Raw genomic sequence first — 15,202 nt, forward strand, 5'->3', positions numbered from 1 at the left:
ATGTGTTTTACAATAACATCGGTATTTAGTTTATAGCCCTTTCATCAGCCCTATGCCTTTTCTGGGTTAATGTGCTATGGATTCTTTAGCTTACGAGGCACAATTATCCTCCTCTTAGATAGAATTCACCTTTCATAAAGTTATTCGTTATGGCACACTCAGTATGCCTGTATCCTCTGTCAGTGACATAATCATGTATGCTGAGGATTATGTCTAAGACCAATTGACAGCATTGGCAACTCTAAAAGTTTTCTAAAGCAGTCAGAAGACATCTTCCAAATTAAATAGACTACAGACTGAAGAAAAAAAGTATACAGAAATTAAATAAGTGAATGGAATTTCAAGATTAGTCAAAGCTTAGCAATTTCTTGATTCAGTCAATGAGCTAATTTGTGGCAGGTTTCTCTATCCAAAATGTGTCACTAACTAAAATATACTGTCGTCAGGCATCACCACACTGGGGGGGATTTAGAATCTGGCAACCATGTAGTAACGTGTGTCTAAATATTCTATCTGGCAACCAAGGTTTTAAGATGTGTTTATCAACAAATATCTAATGTCGCCTGAGAGCGACAGTCCAGCGTTTCTCAAGCATGTTCTTGCACAAACAGTTTGGCTTTGTCATCCGGTCTCATTTGCCACATAACTCATATGACACGTGTTATTATCAGCTTTGACATTACCATTGAGGACCACACGGCAGAAATTTCACCGAAGCATATACCAGCAAACAGTCACTGACTGTTTTCACTCTGCCTTTGTTTTCCATTTCTACGTCGAATGGGTTCTTCTATGGCTTACTCTGTAAAGCACTAAGATTTATAAAGATGAGTGTAACTTGCTTCATTGGTGTTCATTCATCATAGTAACCAGGGGTGTCTGCTGTCGAATCACTTTCAGAGGATCAAAGCTGTATAGTAGGAGATATCATAAGAACAACAATCATCGCATTTCGTCTGCACCATTTGAAATGTTATTATTTTGTTTTCCCAAACAAGAAAGAAACAGAAATAAATGATTAACACTCCTTTTTTTATGTGTACATTCCTTTACAAAAGTATACAGTCTCTAAGAATGAGACACTGAGGTATAGACTGGGCTTTGACAGACTGAACCCAATGCCCGCTGGGACACGAAGGTCAGAGGTCAGGCGATGATGACATGTCCGTTGCCCTCCCTAGTTCCGTCTGTTAGAGTGAGAATAGACAGAGAGGCCTGTGTCGCTCGCTTTGCGTTCCCGCGCTGACTTACAGCATCAGGCAGTGGTTGTTCTTGGAGACGGTGACACAGGAGAAGGGTGCGGGTTGGTGTGTCCGGGGGTGTAAAGAGCACACGTCTCAGTTTGGACCTTAGAGCATGGGCTAGATGAGATGCTGGTGCTTTAGCAGGCTAGGGTATGGTACTGCTAGAGATTATGCTAACCTGCTGAAGCATTTAGGTTGGGTGGAAAATGAGAGTGACAATGGCTACTAGGGACATGAGCACCACAGTGGTGATGGTGGGGAAATAGGATATCACGGTTTCAGCATTGATTTATTTTCTTCTCTGTCTTTTCCACCTTCCTAGCTGCATGCCTTGTTACATGTAATACCTAATCCTGTGAATTCCTATTCTTATTCCACAGTGTAGATCTAGTGTTTAGGTGCATGTTGGGCAGTAGAACATTGGTGTCCTTCTGCCTCATGTCTTTAAAAGGGGCAGTGAGGAATACCGACAGAACACACATCTGTCCAGTAAGAAGCACCTCAAGGGTCATAAACCCACTCTGAACGCAAAGGAGAGCTGACGCTGCATGGTATTAATCATAATGGCTCTCTGACAGGTTCGACCTGAAGCTGGGTTAAGCTTCAACACAAAAGACAAAAGGGATGCTCCACAATGAGAATATAAAGACAGCTACACATCTTTCACCTGCATATATTGCTACCAAATTCCCTCCCACCACAAAACAGAGATCATTCTATGATGATATGGGTACATTGGGAAAAATTATTCCTGCTCTGTACAGTTTTGAATTAAATAACTTCCTGTGTTTTGAATGGTGTTGCCGGGGAGGTTGGCTGAGCGGACAGGAAAAGGATACGGCGAAGGCGCTGGGTCTTGACATGTGACAGTGAGAGGGAAAATGTAATGGAGTGAGAGAGAGAGAGCTTCTTGGTGTCAGGGAGCGGGTGGAAGCTGCACCCCCAGCAGCTCGTAGGCGAAGATGTTCCAGAAGATGGCGAAGAGAAGGAAGGTGATGAAGGAGAAGAGGATGACCCACCAGGAGCACTGCTTCTGCAGGCTCTCCTCGTAGCTGCGCAGGATGAGCAGGCCCATGCTGATGCCCACCACCGCCCCCGCCAGGTGGGCCATGAAGCTGGGCTGGGGCCCCGAGGAGGGCAAGGGCGGGGAGAAGCGCAGCCACACGGCACGGCCCACCTCCGAACTCACTGCAATGGAAGAAGTCATCAATATGAGTGGAACTGTGGGATTTGGCAGATAGGGTTTTGAGTAGAGTCCAAGACTAGGGCTTTGCTAAGGCTAAGGCTATGTTTAAAGAGATGGGCTGGCTAAGGATACACTAGACTGAGGTATGGGGAAGTCCAACACGGGACAGACGGACGGGACATATTGCACACTGACGAAAGTCGTAGTGAATTGGGAAAAGTCACTGCCATACAGCATCAGTCATATCCTCTGAACGAAATACTACATACTACAATACTAAATACTACATATCCAATCTGCACTCACTCCTCCCCATTGCACTTGAAGCAATACCTCAACTCATTTTACAAGGCCCACTCAAGTTATAACACAAGCATTTCGCTATACCCACAATAACATCTGCAAAACACGTAAATGTGACCAATACAATTTGATTTGAAAATAGTGTAGATATTGAATGGCTATATGGATATAGTAGGAAACTTACTGCACACCAGTGCCAGAATCATGCGGAGGAGCTTGTATGGACACCGCATACCGGCCCAGTTCTGCAAAACACAGAGACGAGCGGCAAGTCAAACACAAACAGTCAGCTCCAAAGACCTGTATATTTACAGCTTACACAGTGAGTATCTCCACCATCTCTGCATGCTGTAGGGAACGTGTGTGAACCACAGCGATCAGACATCCACTTCCATACAAGTAGGATGAGGACAGGCCTACTAGACAGAGACATGGTTATACACCTGGCTGGTCTCCAATCGGTGGATCCACCTTGCTGCCCGTTCTATTAATCAGGGTTAAGATAGCTTTACGGAGGGTGAGAACAGCCCAATAAAACACCCTGTGTTCCTCCTGGGATAATACAAAAGGTTTCTGCCTCAGAATAACATGTTTATTACCCAGGATGAAGGATTGCACCAATCTCGTCCCTCTTCATATCCTCTAGGTCCTGGGAGACCCGGGAGGAAGCAGTAGTGTTTTGCTCCCTTGCAGAGGAAGCCAGGCAGGCAAAGCCGAGCGCCACGCAAGATTAAAGATCCTGAAGAAAGTCAATAAAGTGCAGGCCTATACACACAACTCAGCCTATTCGTCTATGCGACGGCAGGGCCTCATGAAAGTGCAGTAATAGCACAAATAAATGACAAGTGTCAGAGTACGGGGGAGGTCAACCAAGCAGCATGAATAAGGGAAGGGAGAAGGGGGGCACTCACGTGAGAGAGACGCTCACTTTCCCTTATTTTTTTCCTTGCTGAAGTTTGTTTTACATGCTCTCAATGGAGAGAAGTGTATCCTCCATTTTGCCTATCAATACTAAGCTCAGGGATTTAAATGAAGCTGTACCTCCATTGAGACAAGGGGATAATGGGGTGCTTTTGTACAGTATTCTAAAAACAGAGTACTTTTCTTTGGAATTTCTACATCTACATCAAGACGATGTTAGTGTAGCACATGTGAAACCTACTCCTCGACATTAAGTGTCCCCGCTTGCATTGCCTCATTAGCTTGCTTTTGAGGTGGCGCATTTGGCTAAGACGCTTGAGGAGGGCAGTCACAGGTCTTTAAGGCAGAGGTCACGTGTTCGTGCTCGTGCCAGGTATGGGCCGAATCGAGAGGAAGTGGTACATCTTTTACATTAGCTCCGAAAAGAAATGTCTGTTTTCAAAAGGTCTTCATTCTTATGAGCAAGTGCTAATCTCATTTCATCCTATTTATTTTCTTTAGCTTGTTGCTCAATAAAAATAAAAGTGAAATCATAGCGTAAAAGCAGGTGAGCTGGTTCTACACTTTTTGTAAATTTTCTTGTGTTTTGTGGTGGAAAACTGAGCGGGTCGAGCATAAAACGTCAACCCTGTTACCATTGATGGACAGGCTAGAAATGTTTTAACAATAAAATAAAAATGTGTGAAGCTTGCATTTAATTGCCCCTCCCCGTTGAACACAACAGGCTTCCATTCCCCCTGTCACGAGGTGGAGTTAAGGATGATTTAAGATGAAGTTTTAAACCCTGTTACAGGCAACCCTGTTACTATATTTGGCACTTAATATGCACTTACTATAGTCATTTCTTTATTTAACCTCGCGAGATGGGAAAACATGTTTTTTATTTTAAATAAATCTTCTTAGGGCTAGGCCCCTTTTTTCTCAATTTGCGCCTGAATGACGTGCCCGAAGTAAACTGCCTGTTGCTCAGGCCCTGAAGAACAGGATATGCATATAATTGGTACCATTTGAAAGAAAACACTTTGAAGTTTGTAGAAATGTTAAAATGATGTAGGAGAATATAACACAATAGATATAGTAGGAGAAAATCCAAAGAAAAACCAACCGGAATGTTTTGTTTTTGAGAGACCATCTTCTTAGAATGGCAAGTATAAGGTCATATTGAAAATTAGCTCCCTGGATGCAATTCCTATGGCTTCCACGGGGTGTCAGCAGTATATGTTCAAGGTTTCACGCGTGTAACTTCAAATACGAATAAGATATATTAGTTTTAGTACATGTGCACAGTCTTGGAAATTCGTGTTAGCGCGCCATGAAGACAGGACGCACCTGCTAAAATTGGTTTCCTATTGAACATACTTCTTTCCGTAAGAATTATTATAGTTTGATTACATTTTAGGGTATCTAAGGAGTAAGTAGAAATGTATTTTGACTTGTTGAAACAAAGTTTAGGGGTAGATTTTCGGATTCCTTTCTCTGCATGTTGAACGAGTGGATTACTCAAATCGATGGCACCAACTAAACTGGCTTTTTGAGATATAAAGAAGGATTTTATCTAACAAAACGACACTACATGTTATAGCTGGGACCCTTTGGATGACAAATCAGAGGAAGAGTTTCAAAAAGTAAGTGAATATTTAATCGCTATTTGTGAATTTATGAAACCTTTGCTGGTGGAAAAATATTTTGACATATATTTTGAAATATTTTAAAGTGTTAATTCAACCAGGACAGGTGCAGATTTCTTGTTCAGTCTGAACTTTAATGTAGAGATGAAGAAGCATTTGGCCGATTTAACATAAATCATTTTGATGGCCTAGACAGCAGTGAGACAAAACCTCTGTTCAACCGTCTCATCCAAATAACTGACGATAAAAGCTTTTGGACAGATAGATGAGGTCTACTGGAGTAAAAACACTTCCGCCCCCTGAGACGCAAAGAAGAAAAAACAAACCCGGGGGCCAGGCATAATAAACAACAGACGCTTAGTTTTCTGGGAGGAGGGGTCAAAGTTTAAACTCTTTACTCTGGGGCTGCTGATGCATTTTGAGTTCGACTTTTGCTGGCATCTCTTTTGCTTGTAGTGAAGGCCTTCTCTACTAAGAGTGATTCATCAGATCTTACACAGCCCTGAGTCCTCTGACAGAATGTGCTGAGACATCGCACATCCAGACAAACTGATGCTGACGCACGCACGCAAGCACGCACGCACACACACAGACAGTGTGATCGCACATTTTATGTTTTCTGTTGCGGAGACATTTGGCAGACCAGGCACCTAGGGAGTACTGAGGAACAGATTGACATAGCCTTTAATATTCCCATATGCATAGAGTTTGGCACTTCTAAATAGAGAAGTGTTAAGAATAAATTACAAAGGAAAACAACGAATAACAGATCAAGGGAGGAATCAAAACAGCCTTTCAAGTTAAGTCAATAGCCCAAATGCAGAGTTCCTTTCTGATAAGCTATGATCATGGGGGTTCTGGAATATTCGATGGCTCTTATCCAAAAAAGTGCTTGTTAGCCGGTTATAAAAAGTCCTTATCACATCATATTGATAGGGACCCACTCTCTGTGTGTGCTCTCTGGCATGGAATCCTTGCTAAAGCGCATTGCTCCCATTGTACATCCCACTCACACCTGCAGAGCTTGATGAGGGCAAGCACAAGAGTCTATCTAAACACAAAACAGAAAACAGAAGGATGTTGTGTGGAGGAGAACTCTCTTAACGTGATTTCTCTGACATTTTGGTCTCCATTGATACTGTTATCAAGTGTGACAATGAAGGCGATGATGACGGCAGTTACCATGACGACGTTGGCCAGATGCGCCGAGCACAGAGCGTAGACACCCCCGGAGCCCCCCACCACTGGAGCACGCATGTCTGTGATGGACACAGTCAGGGAACCTGGGGAGAGAGAAATGGTGAGAGAGAAAGAGGGGGAGAGGAGAAAGAGAGAAAGAGAGACAGAAGGAGAGCAATTTTCAGAAATAGAGCGCAATGTTCAGAAAGTGAGTGAAAAATATAGAGGAAAATGTTGGTAGATGGAGGAAAAAGAGAGAGGTTAGGTTACTCATCATCACCATAGCAATTTCAGTCACCTTCCTCCCAGCATCCCCCTGAACCCAAAAGAACACATCCTTGTGTGTCTGTAGTCAGTTGACCTCGACTTGCCCTCTTTATATCTATACACCCGCATACTGTTTTTCTCTTCTGTGCTGATGTGCACATGGTTTACACTATAGCTGCCAGCACCACCACCAGGCTCATAAAACAGAACAGTCACGGTAAACAAAAAATACCATAGTCACAAATGTTATCTTATATACTGTACTTAGACTTATTAAATTGGACAGCTACAAAGAATAATCTACACATACCACAAGGAGACCATAATAGGAGGGTTTACCTATGACGTACTCTTGCTACGATACTATAATGTCCTCTTGATCCTATGTAGATTATACTGAAGCATTGGCTTCTGATACACTACATGATCAAAAGTATATGGACACCTGCTCGTCGAACATTTGGGCATTAATATGGATATGCCCCCCCCCCTTTGCTGCCATAACAGCCTCCACTCTTCTGGGAAGGCTTTCCACTAGATGTTGGAACATTGCTTCGGGGACTTGCTTCCATTCAGCCACAAGAGCATTAGTGAGGTTGGCAGTGATGTTCGGCGATTAGGCCTGGCTCGCAGTCGGTCTTACAATTCATCCCAAAGGTGTTCGATTAGGTCAGGGCTCTGTGCAGACAAACTATTTCTGCATGGACCTCGCTTTGCGCACGGGGGCATTGTCATGCTGAAACAGGAAAGTTTACACTAACTGTTACCACAAAGTTTAGCGTTAAGATGTTTTTTTTTTTACAATATTTAATCCATTTTGAATTCAGGCTGTAACACAACAAAATGCGTAATAAGTCAAGGGGTATGAATACTTTCTGAAGGCATCGTACATGCTACACAGACCAGTCAGTTGGATGATTTAATCAATTCCATAAAAGATAATGATAATGGCGCTGGAAGGAAAAGCGGACATTTTACAGGCACTCAACCAATTGCTATTTGTGTATTATTTTGTGCTGATTTTTCCTTTTATTGTACACAATGTTTCCGCCATCGTTTCCTATGACCAAAAAGGGCTTCTGGACATCAGAACAGCTGTCACTAACCCGATTTGGATGAGGACTTCTACTTCAATGAGTCGGAGGCAAAAGACCACTATCCCAGACCAGATCCAAATCCTCGACACTCAGAAAGGGAGGAGGGGGTGCTATAGAGGCCAGAGTGCGGGACATCTGATGAGACTGTGTCGGAGAGTGGATAAGCCGCGTCTACTCTTTGTTATTTTGGCGAACGTGCAATCACTGGAGAATAAACTGGAAGAGCTCCGTTCGAGACTATCCTATCAACGCGATCTGAAGAACTGTAATATCCGATGTTTCTCCGAGTCGTGGCTGAACAAGGACATGGAAAATATAAATCTAGATGGTTTTTCTATACATAGGCAGAACAGAACAGCAGCTTTGTGTAAGCTCAGGTGAGGGTGTGTGCGTCTCTTTGTTAACAACAGCTGGTGCGCAAAATCTAATATTAAGGAAGTCTTAAGGTTCTGATTGCCTGAGTAAGAATACCTCATGATAAGTTGTAGACCATACTATTTACCAAGAGCTGTCTATTTATAACCACAAACCGATACTGGCACTAAGGCCGCACTCAACGAGCTGTATGTGCCATAAGTAAACAAGAAAATGCTCACCCAGAGACGACGCTCCTAGTGACCGGTGATTTTAATGCAGTAAAACTGAAATCTGTGTTACCTCATTTCTACAAGGATGTCACCTGTGCAACTAGAGGTGAAAAAAACACTAGATCACCTTTACTCCACACACAGAGATGCATACAAAGCTCTCCCTCACCTTCCATTTGGCAAATCTGACCATAACTCTATCCTCCTGATTCCTGCATACAAGCAAAAACTCAAACAGGAAGTACCAGTATCAATACGGAAAAGGTCAGATGAAGCGCATACTTAGTTACACGACTCTTTCGCTAGCACAGACTGGAATTTGATTTAAGATTAATCTGATGGCTTGGAGGAGTTTAACTCATCAGTCATCATCTTCATTAATAAGTGCATTGACGATATCTTCCCCACAGTGAACATACATACAGTGCCTTGCGAAAGTATTCGGCCCCCTTGAACTTTGCGACCTTTTGCCACATTTCAGGTTTCAAACATAAAGATATAAAACTGTATTTTTTTGTGAAGAATCAACAACAAGTGGGACACAATCATGAAGTGGAACGACATTTATTGGATATTTCAAACTTTTTTAACAAATCAAAAACTGAAAAATTGGGCGTGCAAAATTATTCAGCCCCCTTAAGTTAATACTTTGTAGCACCACCTTTTGCTGCGATTACAGCTGTAAGTCGCTTGGGGTATGTCTCTATCAGTTTTGCACATCGAGAGACTGACATTTTTTCCCATTCCTCCTTGCAAAACAGCTCGAGCTCAGTGAGGTTGGATGGAGAGCATTTGTGAACAGCAGTTTTCAGTTCTTTCCACAGATTCTCGATTGGATTCAGGTCTGGACTTTGACTTGGCCATTCTAACACCTGGATATGTTTATTTTTGAACCATTCCATTGTAGATTTTGCTTTACATTGTCTTGTTGGAAGACAAATCTCCATCCCAGTCTCAGGTCTTTTGCAGACTCCATCAGGTTTTCTTCCAGAATGGTCCTGTATTTGGCTCCATCCATCTTCCCATCAATTTTAACCATCTTCCCTGTGCCTGCTGAAGAAAATCAGGCCCAAACCATGATGCTGCCACCACCATGTTTGACAGTGGGGATGGTGTGTTCAGCTGTGTTGCTTTTACGCCAAACATAACGTTTTGCATTGTTGCCAAAAAGTTCAATTTTGGTTTAATCTGACCAGAGCACCTTCTTCCACATGTGTCTCCCAGGTGGCTTGTGGCAAACTTTAAACGACACTTTTTATGGATATCTTTAAGAAATGGCTTTCTTCTTGCCACTCTTCCATAAAGGCCAGATTTGTGCAATATACAACTGATTGTTGTCCTATGGACAGAGTCTCCCACCTCAGCTGTAGATCTCTGCAGTTCATCCAGAGTGATCACGGGCCTCTTGGCTGCATCTCTGATCAGTCTTCTCCTTGTATGAGCTGAAAGTTTAGAGGGACGGCCAGGTCTTGGTAGATTTGCAGTGGTCTGATACTCCTTCCATTTCAATATTATCGCTTGAACAGTGCTCCTTGGGATGTTTAAAGCTTGGGAAATCTTTTTGTATCCAAATCCGGCTTTAAACTTCTTCACAACAGTATCTCGGACCTGCCTGGTGTGTTCCTTGTTCTTCATGATGCTCTCTGCGCTTTTAACGGACCTCTGAGACTATCACAGTGCAGGTGCATTTATACGGAGACTTGATTACACACAGGTGGATTGTATTTATCATCATTAGTCATTTAGGTCAACATTGGATCATTCAGAGATCCTCACTGAACTTCTGGAGAGAGTTTGCTGCACTGAAAGTAAAGGGGCTGAATAATTTTGCACGCCCAATTTTTCAGTTTTTGATTTGTTAAAAAAGTTTGAAATATCCAATAAATGTCGTTCCACTTCATGATTGTGTCCCACTTGTTGTTGATTCTTCACAAAAAAATACAGTTTTATATCTTTATGTTTGAAGCCTGAAATGTGGCAAAAGGTCGCAAAGTTCAAGGGGGCCGAATACTTTCGCAAGGCACTGTACATATCCCAACCAGAAGTCATGGATTACAGGCAACATCCGCACTGAGCTAAAAGCTAGAGCTGTCACTTTGAAGGAGTGGGACACTAATCCAGACGCTTATTAGAAATCCTACTCTGATGAACCATCAACCAGGCAAAGTGTCAATACAGGACCAAGATCGAAACCTACAAGTGTCTTCACTGACATTTTCAACCTCTCCCTGACCCAGCTTGTAAAATCAACATGTTACAAGCAGACCACCATAGTCCCTGTGCCCAAGAACGCCAAGGTAACCTGTCTATAGGACTTACGACCTGAAGCACTCACATCTGTAGCCATTGTTAGGTTTTAATTCTCAGAGTAAAAAACTCACCGGACACCATGAAAGCTCAACCACATTTATTCTTCCATGAGGATCAATACAGCTGCACAGGACAAAAACATTTTCACACAAGCACTGGTATTTAACCCTTCCTCCTAGGCTGAGTCTCCTCCTACACATCGGTATAAACATTGTATATTTTACTGCTAGGCAGGACACGTAGTGATATGGGCCATAAACTGTTCTTCCTCCCTTAATATGACCTGACCTCGACCCCCCTTCATCACTAATCCATCAATACCTGCCACATGTGATCGCTTCTCTGCACTCAGTCTTTCAATCGGATCCCTGACATAATGTAAACGTTATACATTACCCTCTCTCCCTCAGTGACATGAATAAGTATATTTCCTATTCTCAGAACCCAACACCATGAAAAGATTTCAAAGGCTGGTCTTGGCTCACATCAACACCATCATCCCAGACACCCTGGACCCACTCCAATTTGCATACAGCCCCACAGATTATGCAATCTCTATTGCACTCCACACTACCCTTTTCCACTTGGACAAAAGGAACACCTACATGATCATTCTGTTCATTGACTACAGCTCAGAGTTCAACATCATAGTGTCCTCAAATCTCATCACTAAACTAAGGAATCTGAGATCTACAACTGGATCCTGGACTACCTGACGGGCCGCCCCCAGGTTGTGAGAGTAGGCAACAACACATCCGCCACGCTGACTGGGGCCCCTCAGGTGTGCGTGCTTTGTCCCCTTCTGTACTCCCTGTTCACCCACGACTGTGTGGCTACGCACGACTCCAACAACATCATTAAGTTTGCTGACGACACAACTGTGGTGGGCCTGATCACCGACGACGATGAGACAGCCTACAGGGAGGAGGTCAGAGACCTGGAAGTGTGGTGCCAGGACAACAACCTCCCCCTCAACGTCAGCAAGACAAAGGAGCTGAGGGCTGAGCACGCCCCCATTCACAGGGCTGTAGTGGAGACGGTCGAGAGTTTCAAGTTCCTCTGTGTCCACATCACTAAGGACCTATCATGGCGCAAATACACCAACAAAGTCATGAAGAGGGCACAACAGTGCCTCTTCCCCCTCATGAGGCTGAAAATATTTGCCATGGGCCCTCAGATCCTCAAAAAGTTCTACAGCTGAAACGCTAAGAGCATCTTGACTGGCTGCATTAACGCTTGGTATGGCAACTGCTTGGCATCTGACTACAAAGCGCTACAAAGGGTAGTGCGTACGGCCCAGTACATCAGGTGGTGTCAGAGGAAGGCCATTAAAAATGGTCAAAGGCTCCAGCCACCTAAGTCATAGACTGTTCTCTCTGCTACCGCACGGCAGGCAGTCCTGGAGCCTCAAAGTCTGGGACCAAAAGGCTCCTGAACAGCTTCTACCCCCAAGCTATAAGAATGCTGAACAGTTAATCACATGGCTACCCCTTTTTTTCCCCACTTGCATTCTTGCACTGGCTCTATGCACAATCACTGGGCTCACACACACACATACTACAATGACACTCCAACACACACATACACATATGCATACACATACACACACACTCCATACACTCACACACACAAAACACACACACACACACAGACACATTTTCACACATGCTGCTGCTACTCTATTTATTAGCTATCCTGATTGCCTAGTCACTTTTACCTCTACCTACATGTACATGTAACCTCAACTACCTCAACTACTTCGCACCCCTGAACATTAACTCGGTACCGGTACTCCTTATATATAGCCTCGTTATTTCGTTTTTATTGTTACAGTTAGTTTTTTTTGCCTTATTTGCTACATTTTCTTACTTTTACTTTGCATTGTTGGGAAAGGGCTCATAAGTAATCATTTCACTGTAAAGTCTACACCCAATTGTACTCGGCGCATGTGACAAATACAATTTTATTCACATTTTCTTTGGGACTATCTGGTCCTGTACATAAGAACAGTCTAGTTAGAAATCTGCATAGCTTGGCTATGGGCCAATTCCCCTGCTAGACTGTGAACGTAACCTGATTGGTTAAGTAAAGGCGTTTCAGACACCGGCAAAGTACATGACGGGGTCAAAAAGCTAATGTGGCCAGACAGAGAGTGGAAAAAATGTAGACGTGAAGTATCTCTTCCCTTTTTCACTATATTTTTTATATATATATATATATATACATATATTTTTTTTACCCCTTTTTCTCCCCAATTTCATGGTGTCCAATTGTTTTAATATCTTGTCTCATCGCTACAACTCTCGTACGGGCTCGGGAGAGACGAAGGTTGAAAGTCATGCGTCCTCCGATACACAACCCAACCAAGCTGCACTGCTTCTTAACACAGCGCGCATCCAACCCGGAAGCCAGCCGCACACTGCGCCCGGCCTGCCACAGGAGTCGCTGGTGCGCAATGAGACAAGGACATCCCTACCGGCCAAGCCCTCCCTAACCCGGACGACACTAGGCCAATTGTGCATTGCCCCACGGACCTCCCGGTCACGGCCGGTTCCGAAAGAGCCTGGGCGCGAACCCAGAGTCTCTGATGGCACAGCTGGCGCTGCAGTACAGCGCCCTTAACCACTGCGCCACCCGGGAGGTGGGGTATCACAATATTTATACGTAATTATATGGGTAGCAGGTACTGTCTAGTTGTGTAGGCGCACATTGTCAAAGCATTTACAGCAAAAAAAATTATAAAACCTCTCCCCATCAAATTATTGTCTCGAATTTCAAAGTAAAACTTGGTTTTGTGGTAAATGTGTTCTTTAAACCGTGCAATCTATACAGATATCGCAATCATACTACAACATTTCACAGCGTGTCCTCACTGTTGTTCTACTGTACCCGCCAAAGTGAAGACAGAATTTTAAGCAGTTAATCACAGTGGCAGTTGTTCACAAGGACACCGTCAGCCTTCACTAATTATGGAAATGAGCAGAAATGAAAAAGGGTGGGTGAAATAAAATTGTGTGGGCATTCATTTATAATGCCTATTCCATTCATATTCTGTGTGCGTGTGTGTGTGTGTGCCTGTGTGTGTGTGTGCCTGTGTGTGTGTGTGCGTGTGCCTGTGCCTGTGTGTGTGTGGCTCCTTAAAGAGTGCCCTGTCAGCCTGTGGTGGCGGTGGTGATCATCATCAGATGACAGATGGAAATCAGAGTGTGTTCCCTGAGTCCTTCATCCCCCCCGACACTCACGGTTCTATTTTACATGGATTTCTGGAGGATTCGACTCTTGATGAAGTGAGTGCAGCAGCTGAAGACTTGTAAAGATCCATATTGCCCCATATTTTTTTTTTGTGGTTCCAAGAAATTACAATTACATACCGAGTGCTCTCTGATCTCTTCAAAGTCGCGGGGGAAAAAATTGAATTGGAGCACATTTCACACAGGCTACTCTCAGATGTGTTCCTCGATTCCTCAAAAAATATTAATTCAATATGGTTCAATTATTACTTCAATACAGGATTTATTTTCCAGTTAAGACTAACTGTAAGTGAAGCTTTCATGTACATTTGAACTGCAAAGGTGAATTCACAGTACACATGCAAGAGTAACTCATGATACTCATACTAGGAATGCGTTTCCTTCAGAACACAGCACAGAGATGTAATGTAGTTGGCAGGCTGTCATAACAACACTGCACTGTTTTAGCACTAGTGCGGCAAGCTGCCACATCGCTACGGCGACATCCTCTTAAGCAGCCAGCGGCCCAGGGCCACATGACACTAGTCGCTGGCGGGAAGCCGCATCTGTAGTAATGTGGGGGGGGGAGCAGGGAGGGAGGGGGCCCAAAGACCCCCGGCCTGAAAGGGAAGCGAAGGAGTCCGTGGGGAGGACAGAAGTCTTTCACACAGCTCCCTCTTCCTGCTAGCACAGCGCTGGTTAAAGGGCTTTAGATGTGAATATTAACCAGGGCCTGTCATCTGGACTCTCCTGTTCACGGAGCGTTGGAGATTTAGGGATATCTCACTCATCGGGAGCCCAGACGTGAGGTCTCAGATTATTTCTGTGTGTTGGCAGTTTACAGTTCATGCGCAGATGCATTTACTGTGCTGATTTTCTAAGCATCATCAAGTTCACCCCCCGGTCTGTGTGTGTGTGTGTGTGTGGGTGTGTGTGTGTGTGTGTGTGTGTGTGTGTGTGTGTGTGTGTGTGTGTGTGTGTGTGTGTGTATATACAGTATGTGCGCACAATATGTTTACAGTATGACTCATCTTGTAATGCATAGAATGCATTTTTACACTATATACACTATACATTTACAGATCCTCTTTTGTGGGCGAACTCGACTGACTCTGGTTTTGCCTGTCAAACTAAACCAAGCAGATTGGCAGTGACGTTAGTAGATGATGCCCTTAAGCAATGGCTAACCATGACCAAGGGACAACTGATCCAAGACCAGAGCTGAGTGCCTAAGGGAGTCACTCCAGTGG

General features: G+C 43.8%; 1 protein-coding gene across 1 annotated transcript in view; it reads right to left on the reverse strand.

Annotated features, from left to right (window-relative positions):
• Positions 1 to 2,084: 2,084 nt before the first annotated feature.
• LOC139367504 (rhomboid, veinlet-like 1 (Drosophila)) overlaps positions 2,085 to 15,202 on the reverse strand; it is a 33,613-nt gene continuing 20,495 nt past the window's right edge. The window contains exons 5-7 of the mRNA XM_071105737.1: positions 6,465 to 6,565; positions 2,918 to 2,978; positions 2,085 to 2,432 (exon numbers count right to left, since the gene is read on the reverse strand). Of these exons, the coding sequence (XP_070961838.1) occupies positions 2,161 to 2,432; positions 2,918 to 2,978; positions 6,465 to 6,565 (434 nt within the window). The 3' untranslated portion in view covers positions 2,085 to 2,160. The remainder of the gene's footprint in view (positions 2,433 to 2,917; positions 2,979 to 6,464; positions 6,566 to 15,202) is intronic.

This window comes from Oncorhynchus clarkii, chromosome 16 (assembly GCF_045791955.1).
Source record: "Oncorhynchus clarkii lewisi isolate Uvic-CL-2024 chromosome 16, UVic_Ocla_1.0, whole genome shotgun sequence".
Taxonomy (NCBI): Eukaryota; Metazoa; Chordata; class Actinopteri; order Salmoniformes; family Salmonidae; genus Oncorhynchus; species Oncorhynchus clarkii.